Source organism: Pseudophryne corroboree, chromosome 1, assembly GCF_028390025.1.
Source record: "Pseudophryne corroboree isolate aPseCor3 chromosome 1, aPseCor3.hap2, whole genome shotgun sequence".
Classification (NCBI taxonomy): Eukaryota; Metazoa; Chordata; class Amphibia; order Anura; family Myobatrachidae; genus Pseudophryne; species Pseudophryne corroboree.
The window spans coordinates 293,007,997-293,035,185 of record NC_086444.1 but is presented as its reverse complement, the minus strand read 5'-3'; the positions used below and the strand labels follow the sequence as shown (position 1 = coordinate 293,035,185).

At 41.0% G+C, this 27,189-nt stretch overlaps 1 protein-coding gene across 1 annotated transcript in view; it reads left to right on the top strand.

Moving 5' to 3' along the window:
* Positions 1-27,189, top strand: part of RPH3A (rabphilin 3A) — a 407,102-nt gene that overhangs the window by 287,848 nt on the left and 92,065 nt on the right. The window contains exons 4-8 of the mRNA XM_063964354.1: positions 7,404-7,533; positions 8,644-8,727; positions 11,648-11,819; positions 12,702-12,743; positions 18,629-18,799. Coding sequence (XP_063820424.1) covers positions 7,404-7,533; positions 8,644-8,727; positions 11,648-11,819; positions 12,702-12,743; positions 18,629-18,799 — 599 coding nt within the window. The remainder of the gene's footprint in view (positions 1-7,403; positions 7,534-8,643; positions 8,728-11,647; positions 11,820-12,701; positions 12,744-18,628; positions 18,800-27,189) is intronic.

Below are 27,189 nucleotides of genomic sequence, written 5' to 3'. Positions count from 1 at the left end.
TCAATCCTGGGGCTGTTTCAAGCCCCAGGATTGAGGCTGAGAAACGCGTCAAGCATTCCTCCCAGTATCCTGTCTGGTATCCTGCTTCTCTCCACCACCAGAGACTACAAGCACGTCTTCGAACGGCTCCAGCTACAGGCACGTCTCTGACGGCTCCCGCTATATCACTGCAAGTGAGCGGTTCCGAGCGTTCAGTTCACCAATACATTCTGCTTTATTTCATCCCTTCGGTGCCGCAGTCAAGCGGCGTGGGCAGCCGGCGCCCAACATTTTCAAAGGAAATACCGAATAATTGCAATCAGCAGAGGCTGGGGTAAGCACAATACGAGACTGTCAAAATAGCGTTCCATGCTTAAATGTCATTGTCCTGTGCACGGAATTGTGCTAATTAAAATCACCCGTAAAAAGCCTTTTCTAAAATACGGAATAAGTATTGGGAGCAGATATTATAAAGTGGACAAAACAAAGGTGAACTGTTTATATTCACACCACGGATGGACTTTTAAATCCATAAAATCATCTTATGAGCCTATACGTCTAATTAACCCACATGTGGAGCTCCCAGCAAGGAGACTTTTTTTAATTACAAGTGCTATATTACCATCTGAAGCACAGGTGGTTATATCGTTTTAGGGGATTTTGTTAATATGTCCATCATTTGCTGCTACTAATAAGTATTGATGCTTGCTATACAATATATGCTGTGTTATCAAATTACAGGATACCAGGTTTTATTTTTGTGATTATCATATATATATATTTTTAATAAATTGTATAATACTTTCAATGACAGCGCTTCTTTGTTTTTTACCATTTTATATAGATATATACCACTTGATATACCCCCACAGAATATTTGCGTGGGACCAACATCTCATGTTCAGGGGTTATTTGTATCTATTATCTGTCTTGTGCACATTGTTCTGTTTAAATCATCTGACTTGAGTTTTGACATCTTTTAATGATCGAAGGCATCAGTCATGTGATGTTGCTGGATGGCATATTGATTACTGTTTTGTGCTCTTTATCTTTCTCTCTCCTAAGACTCAATTTGTACAATAACTAAACAATCATCAGACAAGTACCCTGCCTCGACACACAATGAAAATAAAGGCACAAAGCCGGCAGTGTTTTATTGCATCCTTGCACTCCACTGCTTTGTTGGATATAGGTCACCACACAAGTGGAGCGTATGAAGCATCCATGAATCTGAGATTCCTAATTTCATCTCCCGAGGCCTGTCTTTTGAGTGACTAAATTATCTAGTCATGGTTGTTCTATTTTTAGTGATGGTGGCTTGTGCATTCTGCCGCAAAATCAAGGCTGTGGCCGAACAATAGTATTTATAGTATAGTAGGTGTAAATATCAAGGGTTTCTGTGTATTTTGTCAATAGCTGGAATGCTGACATTCATTATGCAGCCCTGGTCATAATGTCGACTTATAAACAGGGACGCCTCAATGTTTTTAGATGGGGGCAAGATATAGTTTCATTTTTGGCGCCGCTAAATCACTGAATGCTCAGGGGCATTTGGAGGTACCCGCCACACCACCTACCTGATAACAGAGATGTACAGTATCAATCTATATTTATTACATATCTCTATCTACAGCATCAGTGCCACAAGGGGGAGGGTGGGAGTATTAGGGACCAAGGGGAGGAAGAGAAAGGATGAAGTGGGGGTGAGAAGGGCGCAGGGTGGTCCCAGAGAAGGGGTCAACCAACAGTAACTAGCCACACACTGTAGGGTCTGGAGCTGCGTGCAGGGCGGAGGAGGGCTGTGGGAAGGAAGTAGGTGGAACAGCCAGAAAGTGGATTATTTTCATCTTGACACTGCCCGTGCTAACCGTAGTTGGCGGCCGCACTGTGACCCATTACATGGACTGGTGCCTCTCAAAAGTTTAGAGTCGGTGCCCCTTTGCCCCCATGTTCCGACACCTATGCCTGTAATATATCAACAATTACAGCATGTTGACTCTGAGGATGTTGATATGCCAGCAATGTTGACAGATGGTGGTACGGCGGCTGTTCCGGCCACACCACCATAACCTTAACCCTAACCCAATAGCTTCAAGTAATATTGCACAACTGAAATTGTGTTGATACAGTAAGTGTTGTTTGTCCCTTTTCACACGTCAACATTTGCAATTACGACATTGTAAACATGTTGAGATTTTGCAGATGTCTTCATGATGGCTGTCGACATTTCAACAATGTTGGCATCACTCTTAGAATTGTACTGTCAACATTATGAATATCAACATGCTGACCGTATCCCGTTTTATAGCTAAGTACCACACTACAATAAAATATTATTGTATGTTTAAAGTGTTAAAGCACTCAGGGGACTCACAACATTAATGAGAATGCTGCCTGTTAATGTACTTGGAACCACTGACACCTGATGTATCCTTTATATCTCTTGTTCACAGTGAAGTGATATATTAGTTTTGTTTACGCGTTTGCTGTCTCCACTGTAGCCAACAGGTAACCTTTAACCAAAATGGCAAAAAGTGTGCAGTTGAACTGCATCCACTATATCTACTTGTCACAGGGGGTCATTCCGAGTTGATTGCCCGTTAGCAACTTTTTGCAGCGCTGTGATCAGATAGTCGTCGCCTGTGGGAGAGTGTATTTTCGTTTTGCAAGTGTGCAAACGCTTTTGCAGCCGACGGCACAAAAACGTTTTTTGCAGTTTCTGAGTAGCTCTGGACTTAGTCGCTGCGATCACTTCAGTCTTTTTGGTCCCGGATTGACGTCGGACACCTGCCGTGCAAACGCTTGGACACGCTTGCGTTTTTCCAAACACTCCCAGAAAACGGTCAGTTGACACCCACAAACGCCCTCTTTCTGTCAATCACCTTGCGATTGGCAGTGCAAATGGATTCTTCAATAAATCCATCGCCCAGCACGATGCTCTTTGTACATGTACAACACGCCTGCGCATTGCGGAGCATACGCATGCGCAGTTTTGCCGAGATTTAACCTGATCACAGCGGGCGATCAACTCTGAATGACCCACACAGTGTTGTTGGCATTCCATTTATACACACAGACCCTGGCACACACCCAGATAGATTTATACACAAGGTGTACAGTGTGCATTGGCGTATCTATATAATGGGTGCAGTGCACATGGGCCTTGGGTCCAGGAGGGGCCCACACCACCGCACACCGCGCACCCATATAAATATACTTAACCCCTCCCAGAGCAGCCGGCACTACATATAGGTATCATGGGAAGAATGCATACCTCCCAACTTTTCATGATAAGAAAGAGGGACACACGCTCGGCGAAGTTGCGCGCTCCCTCAAAAAGGCCGTGGCCTAAGAAAAGGGGGCGTGGCTTCTCGGAGGACCTGCGCTCGCGAGCCACGCCCCGTTTCCATCACTGAGGGGGCATGCCAAGCGCTCTGTGAGCCTCTGGCATGCCCCCTCTCCTTCTGAGTCCTGTTTAGCGTCTATTCACCGCTGCTCTGCTAAGTAGGGCAGCAAGAGACAGAGCCTCCCAACTGCCCCTCCCCACAGCGGGACAGTCCCCAAAAAACGGGACTGTCCCGCGAAAATGGGGACAGTTGGGAGGTATGAGAATGGCATAGTGTCCAATTTCCCCGTTATTTGCGCGTGCGCAGAAGATATGTCTCCAAGAACAAGGCAGGTGCACTTGTCTCCTGCGCTGCCAGAGAGAAGGTGGCCTGATCGGATCCTGTACAAGGACCCTCTCCTCTCTTAAACCGCCCCTGAATGTGTGTAACACAACAGTGGTGCCAAATTAAATTCTGTATCTTTTAGAGAGAAATGAGTCATTTGAAATAGCTAAAAGCTTCAAGTACTCGAGTATTTAGGACCTCTGCCTTCTCGTTTGAAGCACCAGCCGAGAGGCCTCTGTCACACAAAGCTGTGACTGTAAAACTTACAAATGACAGACATACAGTTTATTAATCTGACAGTGGACTGAGGCCAAGTTTGAGTTTAGATTTGCTGCCTCCCAACACTCATACAATGTTCAGAGCTCCCTGAATCCATATTATTTCATTACAATCTGCATAAGAAAAATAAATATTCTCCTGCAATTAAAAATGACCTAAATTCTTTGCACTGGCTAACGTATGCCCCAATCTGCAGAGGTACAAATATCAATATCAGGCACAACATTTAGAAACTATACTGAATTACAAATGAGGAGAGAGGGTCAACATGCAACAACCCTAGTTATTCTGGTTCTCTGGGGGTAAATTTAGTAAAGCTTCTAAAAATGAAAAGATGTCTATCATTTCTCTGTTGCATCTTAGAAAATGATAGACAGAATCTGATTGGCTGTTATGGGCAACATCACCACTTTTCAATTTTAGAAGCTTTAGTAAATATACTCCATAGTCTCAAGTTTATATAGCCATTCAGCAAATTCAGGTCTGACTGTGGTGAGAGCTCATATGTTTCTGTTCCAAGTTTAGATCTACTTAAATATATTTCTATAAATGTTACATCATTCTTCTAAAAAGGTGCATAAATGACAAGTGTAACACAAAGAGGTTGTATGAAATAGTATCTGCTCTTTAATACTTAGGGGGGAATAAACAATTTCCAAATAATTCACATTCAGTAGCTATAAACGTGTCCGGTATGATATACCAGCAGACGGGATGCCGGCTGTCAGTATACCAACAATACCGGCAGAGAGGCAGCCACTCCCCTTGCAGGCTCGCTGCGCTTGTCACACGGTTGGTGTTGTGGACCCGCCTACCGAGTCGGAATTAAGGGCGGGTGTAGGGATGCCGACCAATGGCAAAATGCCGACTGTTGGGATTCCGGCGTCGGCCTCCTTAATGCCAGGATCCCGACCTCCGGCAATTTGACTGCATCGCCTATAAACAGCATGCATACAAAAACTGCAGTAAACGTGCAGTTTCTACTTGTTTTGCATTCATTCTATGTATTGAAAATTAGATTTTTACATAAAATATATATATATATATATATATATATATATATATATATATATATACTTGCTGTGTACCGGCACTCAGACTCAGTAGGTTATCAATGCCTCGGTGCCATCCATTAACTACCCAGCAGTAGAAACTGACAGTCTTGCAGGAAAGCGGCACTCAGAGAACTTGTATCCCAAGTATATGGAGGCGCAGGACGCCAATAGCAACCTGCTATTGGCGTCCTGCGCCTCCATATACTTGCCGCTTTCCTGCAAGACTATATATATATATATATATATATATATATATAACATTTGTTTATGTAAATATTTGCTCTGTTTATCCCTTTTTGTTGCATGTGAATGTTGTTTGGGACTGTAGAATAACTGACGCTACAGTCAACATTGCTCTGCTTGTAAGAGTTCTATTTGATATTTAAGCGTATTGTATTACAAGTAGATTGCAAACATTATTCAACATCTAGAGTCATATTGTAGCATGAATATGTTTAGCTCATAAATGTATCTGTTTTGTTTTATCTATAATATTATATTTCTTTGTTTATTTATTTTAAGAAAGTGTTTACCAACAACTGTAGCTGACAAGAACAATCAAATCATTATATAATAATATACAGTAGGAAACAGCCATCAACTGGTATATTTTAGTTTTTTTTATTGCATACAATACATAACATCACAGTTAGGCTGAAATGTATATTCATTCTACTATCTACTAATACCGTCCCCTCCCCAACCCCCCCCCCCCCCCCTCCATCACCATCACCATGGTGGTCATTTATTATTTTTACTTGTAATTACGATTACAAAAAAAAGGTTTCTCTCACATTAATGACAAATACATCACTGAGGAAGCCTTTCCAGTTTCCACACACTCCAGTTTGCACAATTACGAATACAAGGATGCTCTTTTGGCAGAGCAAGAGATATTTCACTTATTGGCAATATTAAAAACAAGTATAAATGAAATTATTAAGTGCTGCTGTTAAAGTGACGCTATTTATATAAATGTTAGCTGATATTACTATGTATTTGAAAGGCAATGTGATAAAAATAATAACACAACTGACATGCTAAGTATACGGTATAATAAACAATAACAGAAACTCTATTGCATTGCAAAGTTGAAGCTGTAATATTTGTTGTAGGTGTTTTTATTTATATTTTATTGCATATTTCCAGGTTATTTCTTTCAATTAAATGTTTATTTTGAAAGAGACAGATATGTTCCAGAATAATACAGAACATTTATTTGACAACATATACTGATACACCTTTTCTTTTTATACCACCTGGTGCAATTCTTGTGCTGTGCACTTTTTCCTCAAAATAATTAGTACAAAGTCACAGGTAAAGAATTACGCTGCATGCGCAGGTCACTCGTATCAGACCGGTCTGGGTTTTTTACAGTATACTTTCTCAATTTTGCTATTTTTTCCTTCACTTTGCTACTTTTTCCTCATTTGTTTCATCTTAGTTCACTTAGGGTCTGATTCATGTCTGTAAGTAAAGCAAGTAACAAACCATGTTGCCATGCAGTGGGAGAAAATATATTTATATTATTTCTATGCAGAGTAAATACTGGCAGCTTTTGCATGTAGCCCACAAATGTTAGACAGCTATATTTTTACACTGCAAATTAGGTTTCAGTTTGCACAAGGTCGACATGGTCACAAGGTTGACGGGTTGACATGTAAATGTTCGACACATATGCATGTCGACCTAATGCTTGTGGACCTTTTCACTGTCGACCTATCATCTGGATACCGAGCCAGAGGCAGTCCATGCCTGCACTGGCTTCACTGTGACTGGCAGTGATTTCCTATTGGAAATTCTACCTTTCAGTCACAGACACTACAGACTGTCCCACTGGGAGATGTGTCCTCCCCCTGGGACTGCTAGACCGGGCTGTGTTAAGCAGAGAGCTGGCTTCTATGGGCTGCAGATGATGCAGTCCATATAAGCTGGGGCTAGAAGCACCGCAGCATGTGTGCATGCATTGGTCATGACACCTGTCAGATAATTTGCGCAGGTGCTGGGACCGGCTATGGCTGTCTCCTCTCCGGGCATGGGGGTGACGGCAGCCCCCCTACTAAAAGTATGTAGGAGCCACCGCTGCCTACAAACATGAATCAGGCCCATAGTGTATATTGTACTTAGGATTAGTGTTTGGGTTCGGCTACATTGCAAAGTCTGTGGCCCGCTAAACGGGGCTGTGTTGCGCAATATGAGGATAATTGTATGTGGACACATCTGTGGATTGAGGCATATTACTAATTGTAAAGAGACTTCTGCACATAAATACTAGCTAGCTGGGATCACTCAAACACTTATGTTTCTTATACTGTTACTTACGGAGGCTATTTCCTGACTCTTTGAACTTGCAGGTTTTGGCATTTACTAAAGCAGAAGTGTACAGTAGCTATTAACCTTTATCTTTTGTCTCATGTAGACGTTTGGTCGACAAATTAGAAGACATGAGAAAGGCGGTAACTGGGGATGGAGTTAATCGCTGCATTCTCTGTGGGGAACAACTAGGTTTGCCGGGATCAAAGTGTGTTGTATGTGAAGACTGCAAAAAGGTTATTATTCTTACTTCTAGTCATTTGCATAATGTTATACTGTATATTATCATGAAACAAGGTAGATAATAAAGAAAAACACTAATGATACGTCCTCACACATCTAGCCTCAATATGCCATGCAGTGCGAGATGCCTGGCGTGAGTGAGCTGCCAGGTCCCGTGTAACTCGGCTAACGTCAGGCGTCTTTTTTTTGCCTTAGACGCACAAGGAGACTGTGTTGATTAATTTGATATATGACACTTGTACAGTATATTGTGAACTTGTATTGGAAGTAATCTGCGGCTGCTACTTTGTAGCACTTCGTTTACAGATTCAGATACTCAGTCGAACACAGATACAAGTGTCATATAGCAAATAAATCAGCACAGTCTCCTTGTGCATACTAGTCGTGTTGCGACTAAGATGCATTTTTTTTTTGTCAAAAAAAGAAGCCAGACGCTAGCAGATTTTTGGTGACTGCAGCAAAGATGCAAACACTCTATACAAAGTAAAACAAAAAAATATTTTAAAATGATTTTCAGACCAAAGTCAGGGAGATATAAACCCATACAGAGTAACAGAGTCATAACTCCATTTTCTCATTGGAGGCAGTGGCATCACTAGGGGGGGGCCACACCCACACGCCCACTCCTTCTCAGTGGCAGGAGCTGGGTGCTGCACTGTGACGTTACATGCTGCACTCGGCTCCTGTAACCGTGAAGGAGCTGGCAGTGTAGCCTCAGCAGGCTCTGGGGCCCGGAGTGATGAAAGTGATGAGGTCACATCCCCTTCCCATGAGACCATGTCTCCTTTTTGCATGCACAAGTATTGCCCATGGCAACCAACCAGCTGTTACCTATCATTTTATAGATTGTACTTGATAAATGCTAGTTAGAGACTGGTTTCTATCGGCAACTTCTCCATCTATGAACTTATCCATTCTTTAAAAGGATTTATACAGCTCCCCTTATATATATTGTATATGTCATGTACTTATATGGTGTGTTTATAATGCAGTAAGAAACGTACCTGATTAAATCCATGGCAACATTGTTTATGCCTGCATTATTAGCTAGATTGTCAATGATGTGATTTATCCATTTAGAATATTATGCCTGATTCTTACAGAATGTTTGCACAAAGTGTGGTGTAGAGACCAACAGTCGCCCCCACTCCATCTGGCTCTGCAAAATATGTAGTGAGCAGCGTGAGGTAAGCATGGGGTTTCTATAGCGCTGTATAGTATGTGTGCCAGGGCAGACTTCAGCAATACATCTGTAATCTGTATTGGCCTCATATGGGTTATTGTCATAGATATGTGTACCTCACTGATTACTGAGTATTTGATGTATTATTATCTAAAATACAAATATTCAACCTTCTAGAAAAAAGAGCTAATACATAATCACAAATACATAAAGTAATTCATGTACCCAGATAGAAATCGTAAATTTGACATTGGGGGTCATTCCGAGTTGATCGCTCGCTAGCAGTTTTTAGCATCCGTGCAAATGCTATGCCGCTGCCCACTGGGAGTGTATTTTAGCTTAGCAGAAGTGCGAACGCCTGTATCACAGAGCGACGACAAAAAATTTGGGTGCAGTTTCAGAGTAGCTCACAACCTACTCAGTGCTTGCGATCACTTCAGACTAGTGATGAGCGGATTCGGTTTTACTCGATTTTACTCGGTTCTCAAAACAGCATCTTATTGGCTCACGGATGTCACGTGTTTTGGATAGCCAATAAGATGCCGTTTTGAGAACCGAGTAAAACCGAATCCGCTCACTACTTCAGACTATTCTGTTCCGGATTTGACGTCACAAACACCCCGCGTTCGCCCAGCCACGCCTGCATTTTCCCTGGCACGCGTGCGTTTTTCCGAACACTCCCTAAAAACGGTCAGTTGCCACCCAGAAACGCCCCCCCTTCAATCACTCTGCGGCCACCAGTGCGACTGAAATACATCGCTAGACCCTGTGCAAAACTACATCATTCGTTGTACCCGTACGTCGTGCGTGCGCATTGCGCCGCATATGCATGCGCAGAAATGCCATATTTTAGCCTGATCGCTATGCTGCGAACAAATGCAGCTAGCGATCAACTCGGAATGACCCCCATTGTCACTTAAAAGTGCAGTGTAAGAAGGTGCTGGTGGAAGAGTTTTATAACGGTATCCGATGGAAGATAGACAGTAAATAGACAGACAGTCAGTAGGTCCAAAAGGTCATCTATTAAATGGCCAATAGGGTCAAAAGGTTTACAGAGAAAAGATCGACACGTGGTTTTACATTATTTTTGAAGATTTTTAGGGTTAGGGTGAGGGTTAGGCACTTGAGGGAAGGGTAGGGGTTGGCTGCTGGAGGGTTAGGGTTAGGATTAGAGTTAAATTAACAAATAAAAATTGTGACTTGTTCTGTGTTGACCATTTACATGTTGACTTTTTAACCTTGTCAACCTAAGCTCATGTGAAGAGGGGGCTGCTATTGAGGCTGACTCAGAGGTGGACCAAGCAATGTCCACAGCTGCATCTGTGACTTTATGCAATTGCTGCTACAAAGTCCTTCCCTTATGTACTTCTACTGTGTATCCAAATGTTCAAGGACCGAGAAGACAACTTTCAGCATCCATACATGCTGTGGTACCAATGGCAGATGCAGTTTCTCCGTCTGAGTGTGTCCTCCTATGTGAGCAGTAGAGCATCCATTTCGGTGGGTTCACTAAGACACTTCCCTGTCACTGCCCGGGGACACCAACCACATTCTCTATACACTTTACTCTGCATGCACCTGAAATCGCTGCTGTGACTCTGTACTGACACAAGTGGGACATGTGTGGTGCGACAGCAATAAAAAATTGCTCCACTACATCCGGCATCGGCTGTGAGTATGTCTCTGAATTAGGCCCATTGTGTCTATGTATGACCTATACATTATTATTACAATTATTGGTGCAATTATTTATCTATAATCTATGTATATAAAACGGATGTATATGTATATGTGTATATATGTTCCAGCATAACTCTGGAATTCCTAGAGCAATTTACACCAAACTTGGTACACATATGATTTACAATCTGGAAACAAATACTGTGGGGGTTAGACACCCCTAGCACCCCTAAGGGTGGGGGTGGGAAAGGGGTGACATGTAAAAATCCATCGTTTTCGGGGTCGCTGAGATGAATAGTGACACTCCCGATGCCGTTTAAATCCAAGTTCAGCCCCCATCAGCATGGGGGGAGGTGAAAGATAAAACATCCAAAATTACCGACATTAGTGTCAAATCCATAGTTTTCGGGGTCGCTAAGCTGATTGATTTTGAAAATGGATATGTTCCTAAGACTGTCCATTAACATATAAGCTATGTATCTTCACACTAATGCTTTTAGGGGTTGGGTAGTGAACTTAAACTTACAGATGGGCGCAATGAAAGTAGTCGTATTGCGTTAAGATATGCACGCAGGCGATCTATATATATATATAAATACGGAAGCCCTCGCTCACTCACTCACTCACTGACTCATCACTAATTCTCTTACTTCCCGATATGTTAGGAAGCTGAAATGTAACATAGGTATTCTTCAGGTGGGAAATAGGAATACTACGTAATTAGGAAATGTGTCTGACATAATGACATCATTACTGATGAGTGGCTTGGGTTGCGTGAACGATAACGCCCAAACAGACAAGATTGGATCAAAATTTGGATTGCACCTCCAGTGTGTAGAATGTAATAAATTACAAAAATGGTCCTGTCACTTTTTACAGCATCTGCTACGGGTGCTCCCCAGGTAATGCCAAGAACCATGGATCAATATTTACTTACATGAAGATGTCTCAAATTGACATCTCTATAGATTTACCAACCCGTGAAAATCAGAAACTCCCGTGCGAAGAACGGATAAAACCGCTAGTACTAGATAAAATAATAAGATGGACTTATGTTTCACTATAAATCAGCATTGACCAAATTATAATACATTGTTCAATAAGTCATCCAGTCTGAGAATGTAATATATTTTGTGGTGATCACCAGATATTGAGATGTTACTTAGTAGCTATTTTATATGAACCATTTAAGTATTAGCCCCTTTTCACCTAGTTATAACATTTTCTTTATCTCTGTACTGTAGGTGTGGAAAAGATCTGGAGCTTGGTTCTTTAAGGGCTTTCCGAAACATGAACTTCCAGAACCAATGCCTGTCAGTGTCAACAAGTCTAAACCGCAGAAGCCTCCAAGTGACCCAACTGCATCAGACGCTTCAGTATCAGAGCAAAAACGCTACCCTCGTAGCCAGGGCCGAGGTGATAAAGTTGTCATCTTTTCAAACAAGGGGGCAGTTGTATTATGCCTGGAGAAGTGATAAAGCAGTGATAAGTGAAAGGTGATAACGGACCAGCCAATCATTACGGGTTTGAAAAATGACAGGAGCTGATTGGCTAGTGCGTATATCACCTTCCACTTATCACTTCTTTATCACTTCTCCAGGCTTAATACATCTGCCTAAGTATCTTATAACAGCAAAAATAATCTAGAAAAGAAACAGTCTAAATAAATGTGCATATGAATTATTGGCTATCTTAATAACCATTAACATGTAATAAATATATGATGGTTTTAATAATTGGATTTGTAATTGCCTGAGGTGAACAATGTAATATAATGTGATGAAATACAAATGAAACTATTTATAGAAGTAACTTACTTTACTTTATCAATGAATGAAGATCTGTTCTGACAGATGATAAAACATAAGTAAGAAATGTGTTTACAAACCCAAATATTACTATATTATTTGATGTGGACTCGGAGCCCGTTTGGGTAGCTTCACCTGTAATTTGCTGCCCAAACATATAGCCATAGAAGTGAGTGCAAAGTATAGAAATTATATAATGGTTTTAGAGTAAAAAGGAATGTGTAGCTGATCAAATTAATGAAATTAACTCCCTGCATTTTACAAAAGGTGTATTTTTCAATAGATATTTTGCCAATTATTGCTTATTCATATTAGTTTACATGGTATATGCGGCATTACATCCCGCCCAAATTACTGTTGTTTTATTTAACCACAGATACTTTAAGATTAATTATACTAAAATAATGTAAGTACAGAAAATTCAGTGTAATGTCCACTTAATAGATAATTATGTTCTGAGACATATACTAGTTTCATTTTTGTGTTCAAGGTCAAGCAGAGGTTACGGTTCCGCCTGATCAAGATTCATATGGTAAGAGACTAAATGTGGAATATAGTACTTTATATAAAAATATGAGCATTATTGTGTTTCAGCTGTTACATGACACATAAATAATTCAGGAAGAATTGTCTCTATAACTCTCGATTATGATTATTGCTATGGTAACGGGGGTTTAGACACAATTTGCCTGTGGACTAGCAAGTGATTAGCCTGCACTACAAATGGAAATAATTCAACATCCATATCTATATAAAGGGGTCTAATAGAGTATTGAAATAATCTTTGTTATCCTAGTGTATTTTTACACAAAAATGATAATGCTTATACGGTACTTCCCGTAGTCGTAAGCGCCCCCCCCCCTCTTCAATACTGTGATTTTCATGTGCAGAATTTATGGCATGGTGAGACAAGTGAAGAAATGAGTTTATGAATTTTCAATGCCAATCAGAGACCCTATTCAAGCTTCGTAATTAGCACTTAGAAAGGATAAATACTGTAGGAACGGTAGTTTTCACTTGTTAGAAGTGCTTGGGTTGGACATCTGTTACAGCATGTGTCTTGTCCTAGAAAAGGGAGGAAACTAGTTCAGTGATGGTGAGCCAGATATAACGTACAGTATTGTTAATTGCAATTTATTTTTTAATTCATCTGCAATGCAATATATTTTACGAGCATAGTGAATTACTTCTATTAATAAAATTAAATGCAAATTGTAAAGATATAGGCTTCAGACAGTTAGTGGTTTTTAGCCAGAGCCCCAGGAGGTACTACATACATGCTGTCAGTTTTTGACAGGTTCTACCACTCACACAAGAGCTATCGGCAGAGCTGTGGAAATAACATCTACATAGAAGGAAGGTGTCATAATGGGAAATCTATTCCTAGATGGTAATGCAGCTTTCAGATTTCTGTCCCATCCAGACCTGCCACACTTCAGGTCTTCGGCGAGGAAGCAAATTTTTAGATCCACATTGAGCAGTAAAAAAATCAAAATCTTTACATACAGTACTCACAAAGTGATATGACGCTTGGAATAAAGACATGATTACTTAAAAACATAGGCAAGCCTAAAACAACTGTTCTTTAGGACAAAAAACTGGAGCAATAGATTTAGTGAAATGGGAGGTAATAATGTCATTCAATGTCAAACATTACACCCTTGGTCAGTGCATATCTTAAGACGAACACACAGATCTAGTTTGTTGAGGGCATTGGTGTATCTATAATGGGTGCAGGGTGTGCGGTGTACACAGTCCCCGGGATCCAGGGAGGTCCATACTGCACACCCTGCACCCATATAATTATACATACCCCTCCTGAGTTCTATGCTGGGCGATGCTGTAGATATAAATCACCGGGAAAATGGTGCAGTGGCCATTTTCCCAGGAATTTGCACATGCGCAGTACATGTCCCCGGGAACAAGGCATGGGCACCATGTTCCTGGAGACCTCTGCATGAGTGAGCAGTATAAATTGGCACAAAGTCAGAGTCTATGGTGCACGCGGGCACTGCCAGAGAAGACTGGACCCACACGGCCCCTTCCATTCTTAATCCGCCCCTGTGGTCATGAACTTTGTTATGCCATCCACACACACCTGAGGGGAAAAAAAACAAGGTGTGGATGAAGATGACGCCCAGTGTAGCATACTTTAATGTTTGACATTTACATATGGTTAATTTCTATATGAGCTTACCTTCTCCCTATTGTATCTGTGCTGTGTGTTTTACAGATGCATACATGTTCAACCTCTTTCTTCTATGATAGCGCTTCTCTAATTTCTATGTGCAGCACGTTTATATAGAGCCATTCTGACTGTACTGTAGGTAATAGGTTGTAGGTTTGGTCTCATCATTGATGACAGCCTGGCATCGCAATCTCCACCTGGCATTATCTCCATCTAAATAGAAAACTGAATGAAATATATATTTACGGTATCACATTTACACATTTCACTACAACGCTGCTAGTTTTGCTTGTCTTATTTAATCACCATGATACACAATGCTGGCCATGACGGAAAAGCCAATTCGTCCAGTGACCCATTATAAAGCATGCTTTCTCATAATTATAGCATCATGAATTTAATTAAGAAGGGACAAAGCCATTGCTGACTATAAATATTACACATTTTACATATAAAAAGCAGTTTTTGTAAATTATTTTCCTGAATAGGGCTACTTTGATTTCTAAATAAGCATTATAACGGAGTATTCTTGTCTATGCTAAATACTGTAGAGAAATGCATGCTGCCATCTGATTCTTCATATTAGGAATAACAACTTCAATAGTTTTTTTTTTAAATTGAGTTAATTTATATGTTGTTTGTATAGCCAAAAGTTACTGTAAAATGCTATATTGAGGATTATTTACACTATCTTCCAGTGCTGGAGGCTACTTGTAGATAAACTGTGGATGATTGATAACAGCTACTTGGATACCCTTATCTGTAATGTTTTCATATCACATTTGATGTCTTTGATGTCTCCTACTCTTTGTATGACCTTATATTTATTGCCGATGTTTCAAGAAAAAGAGGTTAATGATATTTTCCTAATCCTATCCTGTCTAGCCTCCGTACATGACTTGCTTCTGTTACTTATATTACTTTTTGAAATATCAAATCAAGTATCAACAAACATTTCTTATTTAGGTTTTACCTCTTTAAATATATAAATGCAGAATGGTTAAGTATGGTAAAAATATTATTGTATGTACAAATCGAAACCTCAAATGGTTTTCTGTGAGTTTTTTATTTTATTTTAATAATTTTATTTCTTAAAAAATATTGAGCAGTCAAAGTAAAAGTAAAATGGTTACAGGCAAAACAATGTCAGTTTTATCATCATTATTATCAATGTTACCATTAATATTACAACTTTTTTATAGACTGTCCTGTTTTTGTTCATTTCTAAATATTTCACAATGTACAGTGGTGCTTGAAAGTTTGTGAACCCTTCAGCATTTTCTATATTTCTGCTGAAATTTGGCCTGAAACTATCTCAGATTTTCCCACAATTCCTAAAAGTAGATAAAGAGTACCAAATCAAACAAATGAGACAAGAAACTTAGACATGCTCATTTTTTTTGAGGAAAATGATCCAATATCACATATACAGTACTGTATGTGAGTGGGAAAAGTATGTGAACCTTTGCTTTCAGTATCTGGTATGACCCCCTTGTGCAGCAATAATTGCATGTAAACATTTTACGGTAATTGTTGATTAGTCCTGACCATCGGCTTTGAGGAATTTCTGCACTTCCCATTTCTACATCCAAATCGGCTTCAACTCTGTTATGTTTGTGGGGGTTCCTCCCATGCACTGCTCGATTCAGATCCTTCCACAACATTTCGATTGAATTAAGGTGACAACTTTGACTTGGCCATTCTAAAACTTTAAATGTATTCTTCTTTGGCCATTCTTTGGTCGAATGACTTGCGTGCTGTGGGTCGTTGTCTTGCTGCATGACCCACGTTCTTTTGAGATGCAGCTCATGGACAGATGTTCTGACATTTTTTTTAGAATAGTCTGGTATAATTCAGAATTCATTGTTCGATCAATGATGGCAAGTTGTCCTGGCCCAGATGCAGCAAAACAGGCCCAAACCATGATACCACCAACACCGTGTTTCACATATGGTATGACCTTTTTATGTTGGAATACAGTATTTTCCTTTCTCCCAACATAGTGCTTCTCATTCATACCAAAAGCTCTATATTGGACCTATGTGTCCACAAAACTTTGTTTCAATAGACAAGCAGCAATGTTCTTTTTGGAAAGCAGCGGCTTTCTACTTGCAATCTTGCCATACACACCATTGTTGTTCAGTGTCCTCCTGATGGTGGACTCATGAACATTAATATTAGCTAATGTGAGATAAGGCTTCAGTTGCTTAGAGGTTACCTTGGGTTCCTTTGTGACCTTGCAAACTATTACACGCCTTGCTCTTGGCATGATCTTTGTTGGTCGACCACTCCTGGGGAGGGTAATAATGGTCTGGAATTTCCACCATTTGTACACAATCTGTCTGACTGTTGATTGGTGGAGTCCAAACTCTTTAGAGATGGTTTTGTAACCTTTTTTTCAGCCTGATGAGCATCAACAACTCTTCCTCTGAGGTCCTCAGACATTTCCTTTGTTAGTGGCTTGATACACTTTCACAAATATGTGTTGTGAACATCAGACTTTGATAGATCCCTGTTCTTTTAAAAAGACAGGTTGTCCACACACACCTGATTGTCATCCCATAGATTAAAAATACCTGACTCTAATTTCACCTTCAAAATATCTGCTAAGCCTAAAGGTTCACATTCTTTTGCCACTCACAGATATGTGATATTGAATCATTTTCTTCAATAAAAGTGAGCACTTTTATTTATTTTTTTAGTCTCATTTGTTTGCTTTGGTTCTCTTTATCTTCTTTTAGGAATTGTGTGAAAATCCGAGATAGTTTTAGGCAAAATTTCAGCAGAAATATATAAAATTATGAGGGGTTCACAAACTTTTAAACACCACTGTATTCTTCTAAACTAAAGTTTTATCATAATTCCCAAATTGTTGCAGCTGATTTCTTAATTTTCCTTTTGGTTATTTACAGATTTTAAATTACCTAGTAATTTTTCTTTCAGTTGTGTTTGAATCACTGGCGTATTTATAATGGGGACAGTGTGTGCAATGCACACGGAGCCCCCAGGGGGGGCCCACACCGCACACCCTGCACCCATTAAGTTTTATACTTACCCTCCAGAGTCCCGCAGCGCAGCAGCAGTGCTGCAGAAATCACTGGGAGAATGGCGCTTTGTGCATGCGCAGTAGGAAAATCACAGTGGCCATTTTCCTGGAGATCTACACATGCACTCTACACTCTGGGACAGTGCTAGGGTACCCTAGTGCCCAGAGATACAGCGCTACCTGCTAGACAGGAGGGGGCCCAGATGGAGCCTGCACATGGGCCTCCTCCTCTCTAGAATTTATCTGAATTATACTTTTGTACAGAACTTTACATAGTGTGCTTTGATATTACTATGGTCCATCTGTTCTTTTTATTATTGGTACCTTTAGGTAATGTACTATTTTAAAAATAATTCTAATAAGCTTTTTTGTAAAAATAAAAAATGCATTATTAAAGTTTTTAGTCATTGTCAGCCATTATTAACACATTGAGAGTTCTTTACCAAAGTCTGAACTTTTTTAAAATAGTTTTGTAATGAATCAATCACATTTGTTTGAAACATCTCCAAGCAGAATATTTAAGTATGCAGTATCTGGCAAAGTGACACAAATCTTTTAATGGGCTGTCATCGACCTCCTCAAATTACTATGATTACTTTTCTAAAATCATTTAAAAAAAGAGGTAAATTTACAGAACTTTTTTGATCACATGACTAATGCCTGTGTTTACTTGCAGAATACATGAGTGTTTGGTTAATTTCCTAGAATGCTCTTCTCCTCTGTGCTGTAAAGCTTTTTTCTCTGAGCAGTTAGAGCTTATTAAAGTTAGAGTTAGACAGGAAGACAGCACAGGCAGTTCGGTTAGGGAACAAAAGGATGTCATTCATATGTTAAGAAAACCGCAACGCTCCTTGCCCTGTGTTGCCAATATGGATTACTGCTGTTACTGAGATCTCATATGACCTTTAGCGCAGGAGCCATTGCTTGATACAGGCTCTATCTTGGTAATTGCAATTAGAGTGAGGTCTATCATATCAGTCTCCTGTGTAAAAGCCAGCAAGCTGTGATGATATCATGCTTAACACTTTTTCTCCTGGGGAAGTGACATCTGTTCAGTTGCTGAAGTGAAACTGTTGCCGTAAAAATATGTAACTAATAAATTACTGGCTCATTTTTGATTGTGCAGGAAGTGATTGGTACTTTCTGTGCATTAGTGACCTTAAAACAAATTTTCTGCCTTCAGGAACTGAATCAACTGCTGTTTCATCTGGAAGAGGGAATTGCCCCCCTCCTAATCGGAAGCAACCTGACTCCCGAATGGCACAGAGTGGAGGGGATTATGCTGGAGCTGACCAAGAAGGAAGAGACTACAGCTACAGCACTGCAGACAATGAGGCCAACAGAAGTCCTGGAGGTTAGCCATTTTTTCTTTTTTCTTGCTGTGCCTCTAACTATATTAATTAGAGGAGGAAGGGGGATTATTTGACTTCATAGACTGACTATGGTTCATGTGCTGCATGACTGCTCTAAGGCTCTATCACAATGGTGTATGGATAAATACATTAAGTATTGTGTATTTAATAACTAGATTGTTGGGCTTCCAGAGTAGAACTGTACTTGGCAACTAGTGCATCCTCCTTTGGCCCTTGCTCTTTTTTAGCATGTGCTTGCATTTGCTTTGTACTGATGGTGGGTGTAGACAATGGTTACACTGGGCCTGAATCATATTCGTGTCGTCCCATTTTGAAGACGTGATGGGTCCCTTCCTGTACCCTGGTGCCTGGATCCTATGGCCAGCCTGATGAGGCTTCAGCTTATGCAGGCTGGCCGGTACCTGATCCGAGGCTGCACCCTCAGACGCAGCACTCGGATCCTTGCTCATACTAACAGGAGGCGTCTGTCTCCTACAAACGCCTCCTTGTGGCTTTGCAATTCCATACAAACAGGAATTGGGCCCACTATTGCCATTACAGGGTGTTGGGTGGCTATGGGCCACTCTTCTCATAGCTGCTGCACTCCCTGTAAGTTTGCTACTGTAGTTCTGTCACTGATTAGCTGTACGGCCACTTACTGACACTGCTCTTGAAATATCCAACACTGTTTGTTTCCTTGACTAGAATATTTCATATTGTGCTGGGTTTAGACCTCGCACCTCTGTACACAGTAGTAATATCATACAGCAGGCTTCCTTGTTATCCCCTGCACTACCAGTACTGCAGCTTGCATTATATGGAAGGTGAACAGCATCTGTTTTAGGAGAGAAAATGTAATTTTTGCTATGGTATTATCCATATAAGATGACTGAGCGAGAAATGGCACATTCAGGGGTGAGGTACAGTCATTTTCTTCACCAGTAGGGCTTGGATGCATTTTGCACCTTTATGATGTCCGCAACATAATTTAAGGTAAATAACTATAGTCTATGAGTAAAACTGAACTTTAATTCAGGGGTTTTTAACTACAGTACCCCCAACAGGTCATGCTTTTAGGATTTGTGTCTGTGGAAACAAGTTGTATAATTACTAAAAATATGAAAACATGCTGGTGTACTCGGAGGACTGGTGTTGAAACCCAGGTTTAAACAAAGGGGTCTTAAAGTGGGAATAAGTTGGGCTTGATGAGGTGTTTTCACCATTTCCACTATGTACAAATATGGGATTTATAGATTTGGGGGGTTTCTATCTTTCATTGAGCATACGACCCTGTATTGGCCTACAAGCTTGGGTCTCACTGGCTCCAACTGCATGATCCAGCAACCACTCCAGTTACTTCGCTGGTATCCGGACTGCTGTTCCGCACTGCCAGATGTCGCATCCTGTTTGCAGAGAGCTCTGCCCATCACAACTGTCTGTCTGAAGCATCAGCTCAGTCTGTGACTGTGGCCCGTCATAGAGACAGAGCTGTCTACAGCTACAAAAAACACTGCAGGAGCAGAGGAGGCTGTTTCGCTATGAAGAGGTGATGTGTTGCTGCAGGAGGAGAGGAGCATGTTTCGCTATGAAGAGGTGATGTGTTGCTGCAGGAGCAGAGGTAGCTGTTTCGCTATGAAGAGGGGATGTGTTGCTGTAGGAGCAGAGGTAGCTGTTTCGCTATGAAGAGGGGATGTGTTGCTGCAGGAGCAGAGGAAGATGTTTCGTTATGAAGAGGTGATGTGTTGCTGCAGGAGCAGAGGAAGATGTTTCGTTATGAAGAGGTGATGTGTTGCTGCAGGAGGAGAGGAGCATGTTTCGTTATGAAGAGGTGATGTGTTGCTGCAGGAGCAGAGGTAGCTGTTTCGCTATGAAGAGGGGATGTGTTGCTGCAGGAGCAGAGGTAGCTGTTTCGCTATGAAGAGGGGATGTGTTGCTGCAGGAGCAGAGGTAGCTGTTTCGCTATGAAGAGGGGATGTGTTGCTGTAGGAGCAGAGGAAGATATTTCGCTATGAAGAGGTGATGTGTTGCTGCAGGAGCAGAGATAGATGTTTCGCTATGAAAAGGTGATGTGTTGCTGAAGGAGGAGCAGAGAATGTTTCACTATGAAGAGGTGATGTGTTGCTGCAGGAGGAGAGGAGAACCCTAAGTACTAAGAATACTGATAGTTAAAATAATTATATGAAACTCTGCCAATTAACATGGAGTATAAATGAGGTTTTTTATCACGTTTGACCAAAATGTGGGCCTATCCACCACATCAACAGAACCCCATCAGATGGGTCCCTAGCATCCCTAAAGCCCCAAACACACTGAGCGACCTCCCCTAATTAGCAATCAGCGCTATATCTCATACACACTGAACGATAAAGATGTACAGTATCGTTCAGTGACGTCATCCCCGCACTCTCCGAACATGCCACTCAATGATATAGTTGAAGTTGAGCTGCATGTTCGGTAGATAATGCCTGAACAAAACGACCTGAGGGAGCGCGCGTTGGTTATCGTTCAGGCATACACAGTAGACTATATGAACAGTAGATGTTTTTAAAAAGATCATTATTGTTCATATCGTTTAATGTATCGCCTAGTGTGTACTGGGCTTTATACTAACACAGTAAATCAATTTATCAAAGACTTCCCTATGATAGTGCCCATTTCAATATGTACATTACACAGCAATGCAGGAATCCCTTACTGATTAAAACCTCCTAAGGCAGATGGGAGCGGTGCTAATACCAATCTGAAGGAGTTTCTTAGTCTACAAATGCACAATATATGCACAAATATAAAGGAGAAAGGAGGGGGCTTGGACTGCACACCCTAATTTTAAACATAAAAGGTGCTACCATGCTGAGACTTGTAGTACCATCCAGGAAAAAAGAAAATGAAGCTGCATACTCTAAGCACTAGGAATACTTATAGTCAAAATAATGATAACAAACTCTGCAAATTAACATGGAGTAAGAGTGAGGCCTTTAGCACGTTTGGTCAAAAATATGGGCCCATCTACCACATCAAGGTGAAACCCATCAGTTCCTCAAGGGTTTAATTTAACATTAGCTACAAAGTTTATTAGGTCTCCAACACTGGAGGGCATGAGAAAATTCTTGGTACCAGTGACAAGTAATAATGTTTAGCACAGTGATACTCTGCAGTGTTTACTTATTAAAGATGCCTGACTGAACAGTTGGTGCACTAATTAGAACTCATTTATATGCTGTGTGTAGTCCCTAGGTATATCAGTACATCATAACCTTGTCCGCTGTCTGTTTATTTTATTGTTATCTCTGATGTAGTACTGTCGACACTGCAAAGTCATTTCTGTTAAATTCAGTGGTAGTATTATATGTTCTTTTGTTGCTATAACATATGATTCCGATTAATCTTTCCATGCCTCATTCAACATAATCAATTTTTCAATATGCAACAAATTCTGAACAACATAATGCATTACCATGAACAGAATTAATACAATCTCTGGAACAACAAAACAATATAATTGTATTGGTATTGATTTTTCCAAAGCTTTAACATGATTTAGTTATATGATTATAAATATTTCCACTGTGTAATCTATTATTTATATACAGTGTTTAGCTATTGTATGTGACAGCCAGGGGTTAATGTAATGTATAGTATTAAATCAAACCAATAAAATGATGTTTGCGGATGAAGTGGCGTCAGTTTATAACAATGCAGTATTTCAGAGCTGGAAATAATGTGGTGTCTTTAATGGATGCATTATTTGTGAAAACTAGTCAATTGATTTAATGGGCTGGGTACAGGATCCAGTCAGTGAGGATGCTGACAGTCAAAATACTGACAGCGGCATCCCAACTGTCAGCAACCTGACACATTTTGGTAAGTACTGTAACGCTTACCCTCGCCTACCCTGACCCTTACCCACCCCTCCCGCAGCCTAGCCCTAACGCTCACTTCCTGCAGCCTAGCCCTAACCCTCCCTTCCCGCAGCCTAACAATCCCTCCTCGCAGCCTAACCCTTACCCACCCCTCCCACAGCCTAAACCTAACCCTCCCTTCCCTTAGCCTAACCCTACCTTCCCACAACCTAACCCTAGCCCTCCCTTCCCGCAGCCTAACCCTAACCTTTCCTTCCCGCAGCCTAACCCTCCCTTCCTGCTGCCTAACCCTAACCTTCCCTTCCCGCAGCCTAACCCTAGCCCTCCCTTCCCGCAGCCTAACCCTAACCTTTCCTTCCCGCAGCCTAACCCTAACCCTCCCTTCCCGCTGTCTATCCCTAACCTTCCCTTCCCGCAGCCTAACCCTAACCCTCCCTTCCCGCTGTCTATCCCTAACCTTCCCTTCCCGCAGCCTAACCCTAACCCTCCCTTCCCGCTGTCTATCCCTAACCTTCCCTTCCCGCAGCCTAACCCTAACCCTCCCTTCCCGCTGTCTATCCCTAACCTTTCCTTCCCGCAGCCTAACCCTAACCCTCCCTTCCCGCTGTCTATCCCTAACCTTTCCTTCCCGCAGCCTAACCCTCCCTTCCCGCTGTCTATCCCTAACCTTCCCTTCCCGCAGCCTAACCCTAACCCTCCCTTCCCGCTGCCTAACCCTAACCTTCCCCTCATGCAGCCTAGCCCTAACCTCCCCTTACTAACCGATATAAGTAGATACAGACTTAGAATGAGGACAGTATACCACTACCACAACCCCACAAAACTGGATATGTAATATAGAAATCCAATTTGTTAAACTAATCTGTTTTTCCTTTACAAACCTCTCAATGCTATACGTGGCCAACTAGGCAGAATTCAAGCGTGAAATTAGCATAGGAAACAGGCGCCTCCTGCATGCATTGCAGATTATCCAAGTACTGTGTCTGAAGATACAGCATCGGATTGCCATTCATCCAAATGGTGCCATTTGCCGCCCCCATACTGCTGCTAAAAGTAGGACTGGGAGCAATCACTTAGGACTCATTCTATGCATGCGCAGTTCCCTCACCATAGGGTTAATACGTAGACCATCGGGTTTACGTCCAAACCTGAATCTGGCCCAAAAGTTCATTAGTGTATATAGTAAAGTAGCTCATTTGAGATCTACATATAAACACTTCAAAACCACAGCCAATAACTACAAGGTCAACACTTTTGTTTCACAAACCAATACATAGCAGGACTACATACTTGTCTCTGAGTTTGCTTTGTCCTACAGAAAGGACTTCTTTGTACAAAGTCCATTAGTCGGTTCATATTGCTCAGGATTCTGTGCTTATCCCCTAGGCGTATTTTTGAGACTGGAAAAACAGCATGCATTCCTCAGTATATGTTTTTATTCTTCCTAAGAACAGCAATGTTCCTGCAAATCTTCAGTACATTATTATGTTGGGAGCTGATGAATGATATCCTGTACAGCAGAGACGATAGGAGGTTGTGTAGGTTAATTGACAAACTTGCAGCCAAGTCTTAGGATGAGAGCAAAGCCTGTGGACAGATATAGAAACCGTATGGTTGGTTTACACACTTTCTCTTTGTGTTTCAAACAGTGGATGAAGCAGCCAGTAATGAGCTTAGACAAAAGTACAGGCTGTGTGTGTACTATTTAGTCTATAAAACCATTCACAAATCTTCAGCTTGATGTGCAGTTCATTTTAAACTATTGTTGTATATCATCACCCTTGCCCTTCTGTGGGATTACTGGCAATAAGTCTTGGAAATTGTCTCCCCTATAATAATTGATTTGCTCATATATTTTATTTTGTTATTCGTAGATCAATTTTTGTTTGAGTTTATTTTGGATTTAGTGTTTTTTTTAATCATTAGTAACTTCTGGAAAATGAGCAGTTTTTATCTGTAAGTATACAGTATCCCCTATAGTGCTTTAATAAATTGTACATGTCATTACTTTCAATAGTGCTCATAAACCCCCAAGATTTGTAGACCTAGATGAATGATACTCTACAAGCAGATGTGTTCTGTGGGGATGGTATCAGGATCCCGGCAATTGGGATGCCGTCAGTCAGAATACTGAGAGTGGCATCCCGAAGCTCAGGATCCTAACACCTACGTGGTAAGTATACTAGCCCTAATCCCTAACCGTCCTAATCCTACTACCCCCTCCCTCTTTGCAGCCTAATCCTAACCTTCACCAGTGGTGCTTAAAAAAATTAAAATACATTTATAACAAATTTACCATACATATAGCCACCATAGTCCATATGCCCATAACCTTAGATTATCTAGTGATAACTGAATGTCTGACCGTCCATATCCACAGAGCAATAAATCAAATTCCACTGTTCATATAGAGTATAGGCAGTTATAGTTCGCTGTGCTTAGATTAGTATACCAGGAATCTTTCCAACTGCCAAAACTATTGGTGTACAGGATTGATGTATTTTACCGGCTACGGCGATGACTTTGGTAACTGGTGACCATAGTTGTTGGTGTGCAGGGAAAATCCACCATGCTCCAGCACTGCAGGTTGAGCAGCAGAGGAGGGAGAGCCTGACTGTGGCGTGCCTTGCGGTATGTGGATACCTCCGAGGATAGGTGGTATATGGTAGGTCCGGACTGATGGAAGCAGTGGTCAGTACCTTGATGCGTTTCTCCATTTTTGGAACATAGCATTTTCCCCAGAAGGTGTGTAACATGACATTTCCACATCCCATGTACAAATCTGTTGTCACAACCAATGGAATCTCTTTAACTTTCAATCACCTTTTGCAGGTGTGGTCTGTTTAGCAAGGGATGCAGGTGTATGGTCAATTACTTATTGTGGCTGATCAGCATACATAACATCATTATTTAGTCCACTTTTTATATACGCAAGCAAAAGTAAGTTATGACATTCAAAATTAGAATTAGAATTAAATACAGGAAAAATATAGTAATACAGTAATAACATGCAACACAAAGTAACTCAGTAGCATTACTAGCTCCCAGTGAAATGTTTGCTACATACAGTTTCTCCCTCCATTATGTGGTGATTACATAGGTGCTCTTATTTTTAAATAAACCCCAGTATTCCCATGTACTGTAATAGTGAGTCTTACTGACCTTAGGCTGTTTCTGAGCATCAGACTGCACTGATGGGCCAGTGGTTGCAGCTTTGCACTTTTGTTCCAAAAGGCCCCATTCCAACCCACATTTTACTAGTGCGTACATTTGATGGGGGGAATTCAAATGTTTAAGAAGTCGGTTGGGTGTCTGTTTTTTCCTGTCTATTAGATATGGTATGTAGATTTACTTAAATAACCTCTGAAAGACTTTTGGCTTCCCGACTAGTTTAATTTTGGATAACAGAAAAAATTGAACAAAAAGTGTTAAGAAAATACAAATATAATTAAATGAAATGCACATATAAATTACTATGGGTGTAATAAACTACAGTAGAAACAAAGGTTTCTAGTTTCACAAACTTTTATGTACCTCTTTTATAAACATAAATATAAAAAAAAATATTATGGTTATGGCCTAGTGAATGCATTCGCATGATTATAGGTTCAGCCCACAATATGGTCTCCCGGACAGGTGTGCAGATGACGGGTGTACATAAAATGTTCAATGCTTGTGAACTGCAGTCTTTAAATGTCTTCATTAGTGGTTCTCAACCTTTTTTGAATCACGGCGCCCTAGAGTTTCAGATTTTTTTTTCACGGCATCCCCAGGCCAATATTTTCTTATTGAGAAATGCTTAGAATGGCTTGATGCATCTTGGTCTTATATCTTGGTCTTATATCTGTCCTATTTGTTTTTGACATACAGATGTGTCCTTATTCAATTATCCTTTTACACCACATGGCATGATTCCTGCATTGTGCAATTTTCCCCCATTGTGCTACTTTTTCCACAATTTTGTATCTTTGTTTGCTTATAGTGCAGTGAGTATCTAGGATTAGTGCTTTGGCATAGCTAAGTAGCAAAGCCCATGGCTATTTGGTGCAATATGAGTATGGATATATGTGGACACAGGGCAGTCGAGAGCCGGGATTGGCCCAGGTACTTTTCAAGGGGTGTGGCCTAATCACAGGAGGTGTGGTCATGTACCCATAGAAAAAATATTGAAAAAAATTGTATTTTAAGCACCTCTATGGCAACACTGTAGCCCAGTACACAGCAGAGTGTGCTGGGCTGAGGAAAAGCGCTGCAGCTGCTGCTGCCAGGTAAGGAGGAGGGGGCCTGGTCCCCTACTGGACCCTCACTGGGCCCCTCCATCAGACCTGGGCCCGGGTTATTTGTACCCTCTCCCCCCCTCTCTCGACACCACTGTGTGGATACATCTGTTTATGCAAGCGAAGAAAATGAAATGGAACAATGAACTTATATTTATTGTCTCCCATCTGCGAAAAGGGGCTCTAGTAAATGCTTATATTGATATTTCTGCAATTCATTTTCTTTTGAAGCCTCTGGTCCAGACATTTAATGAG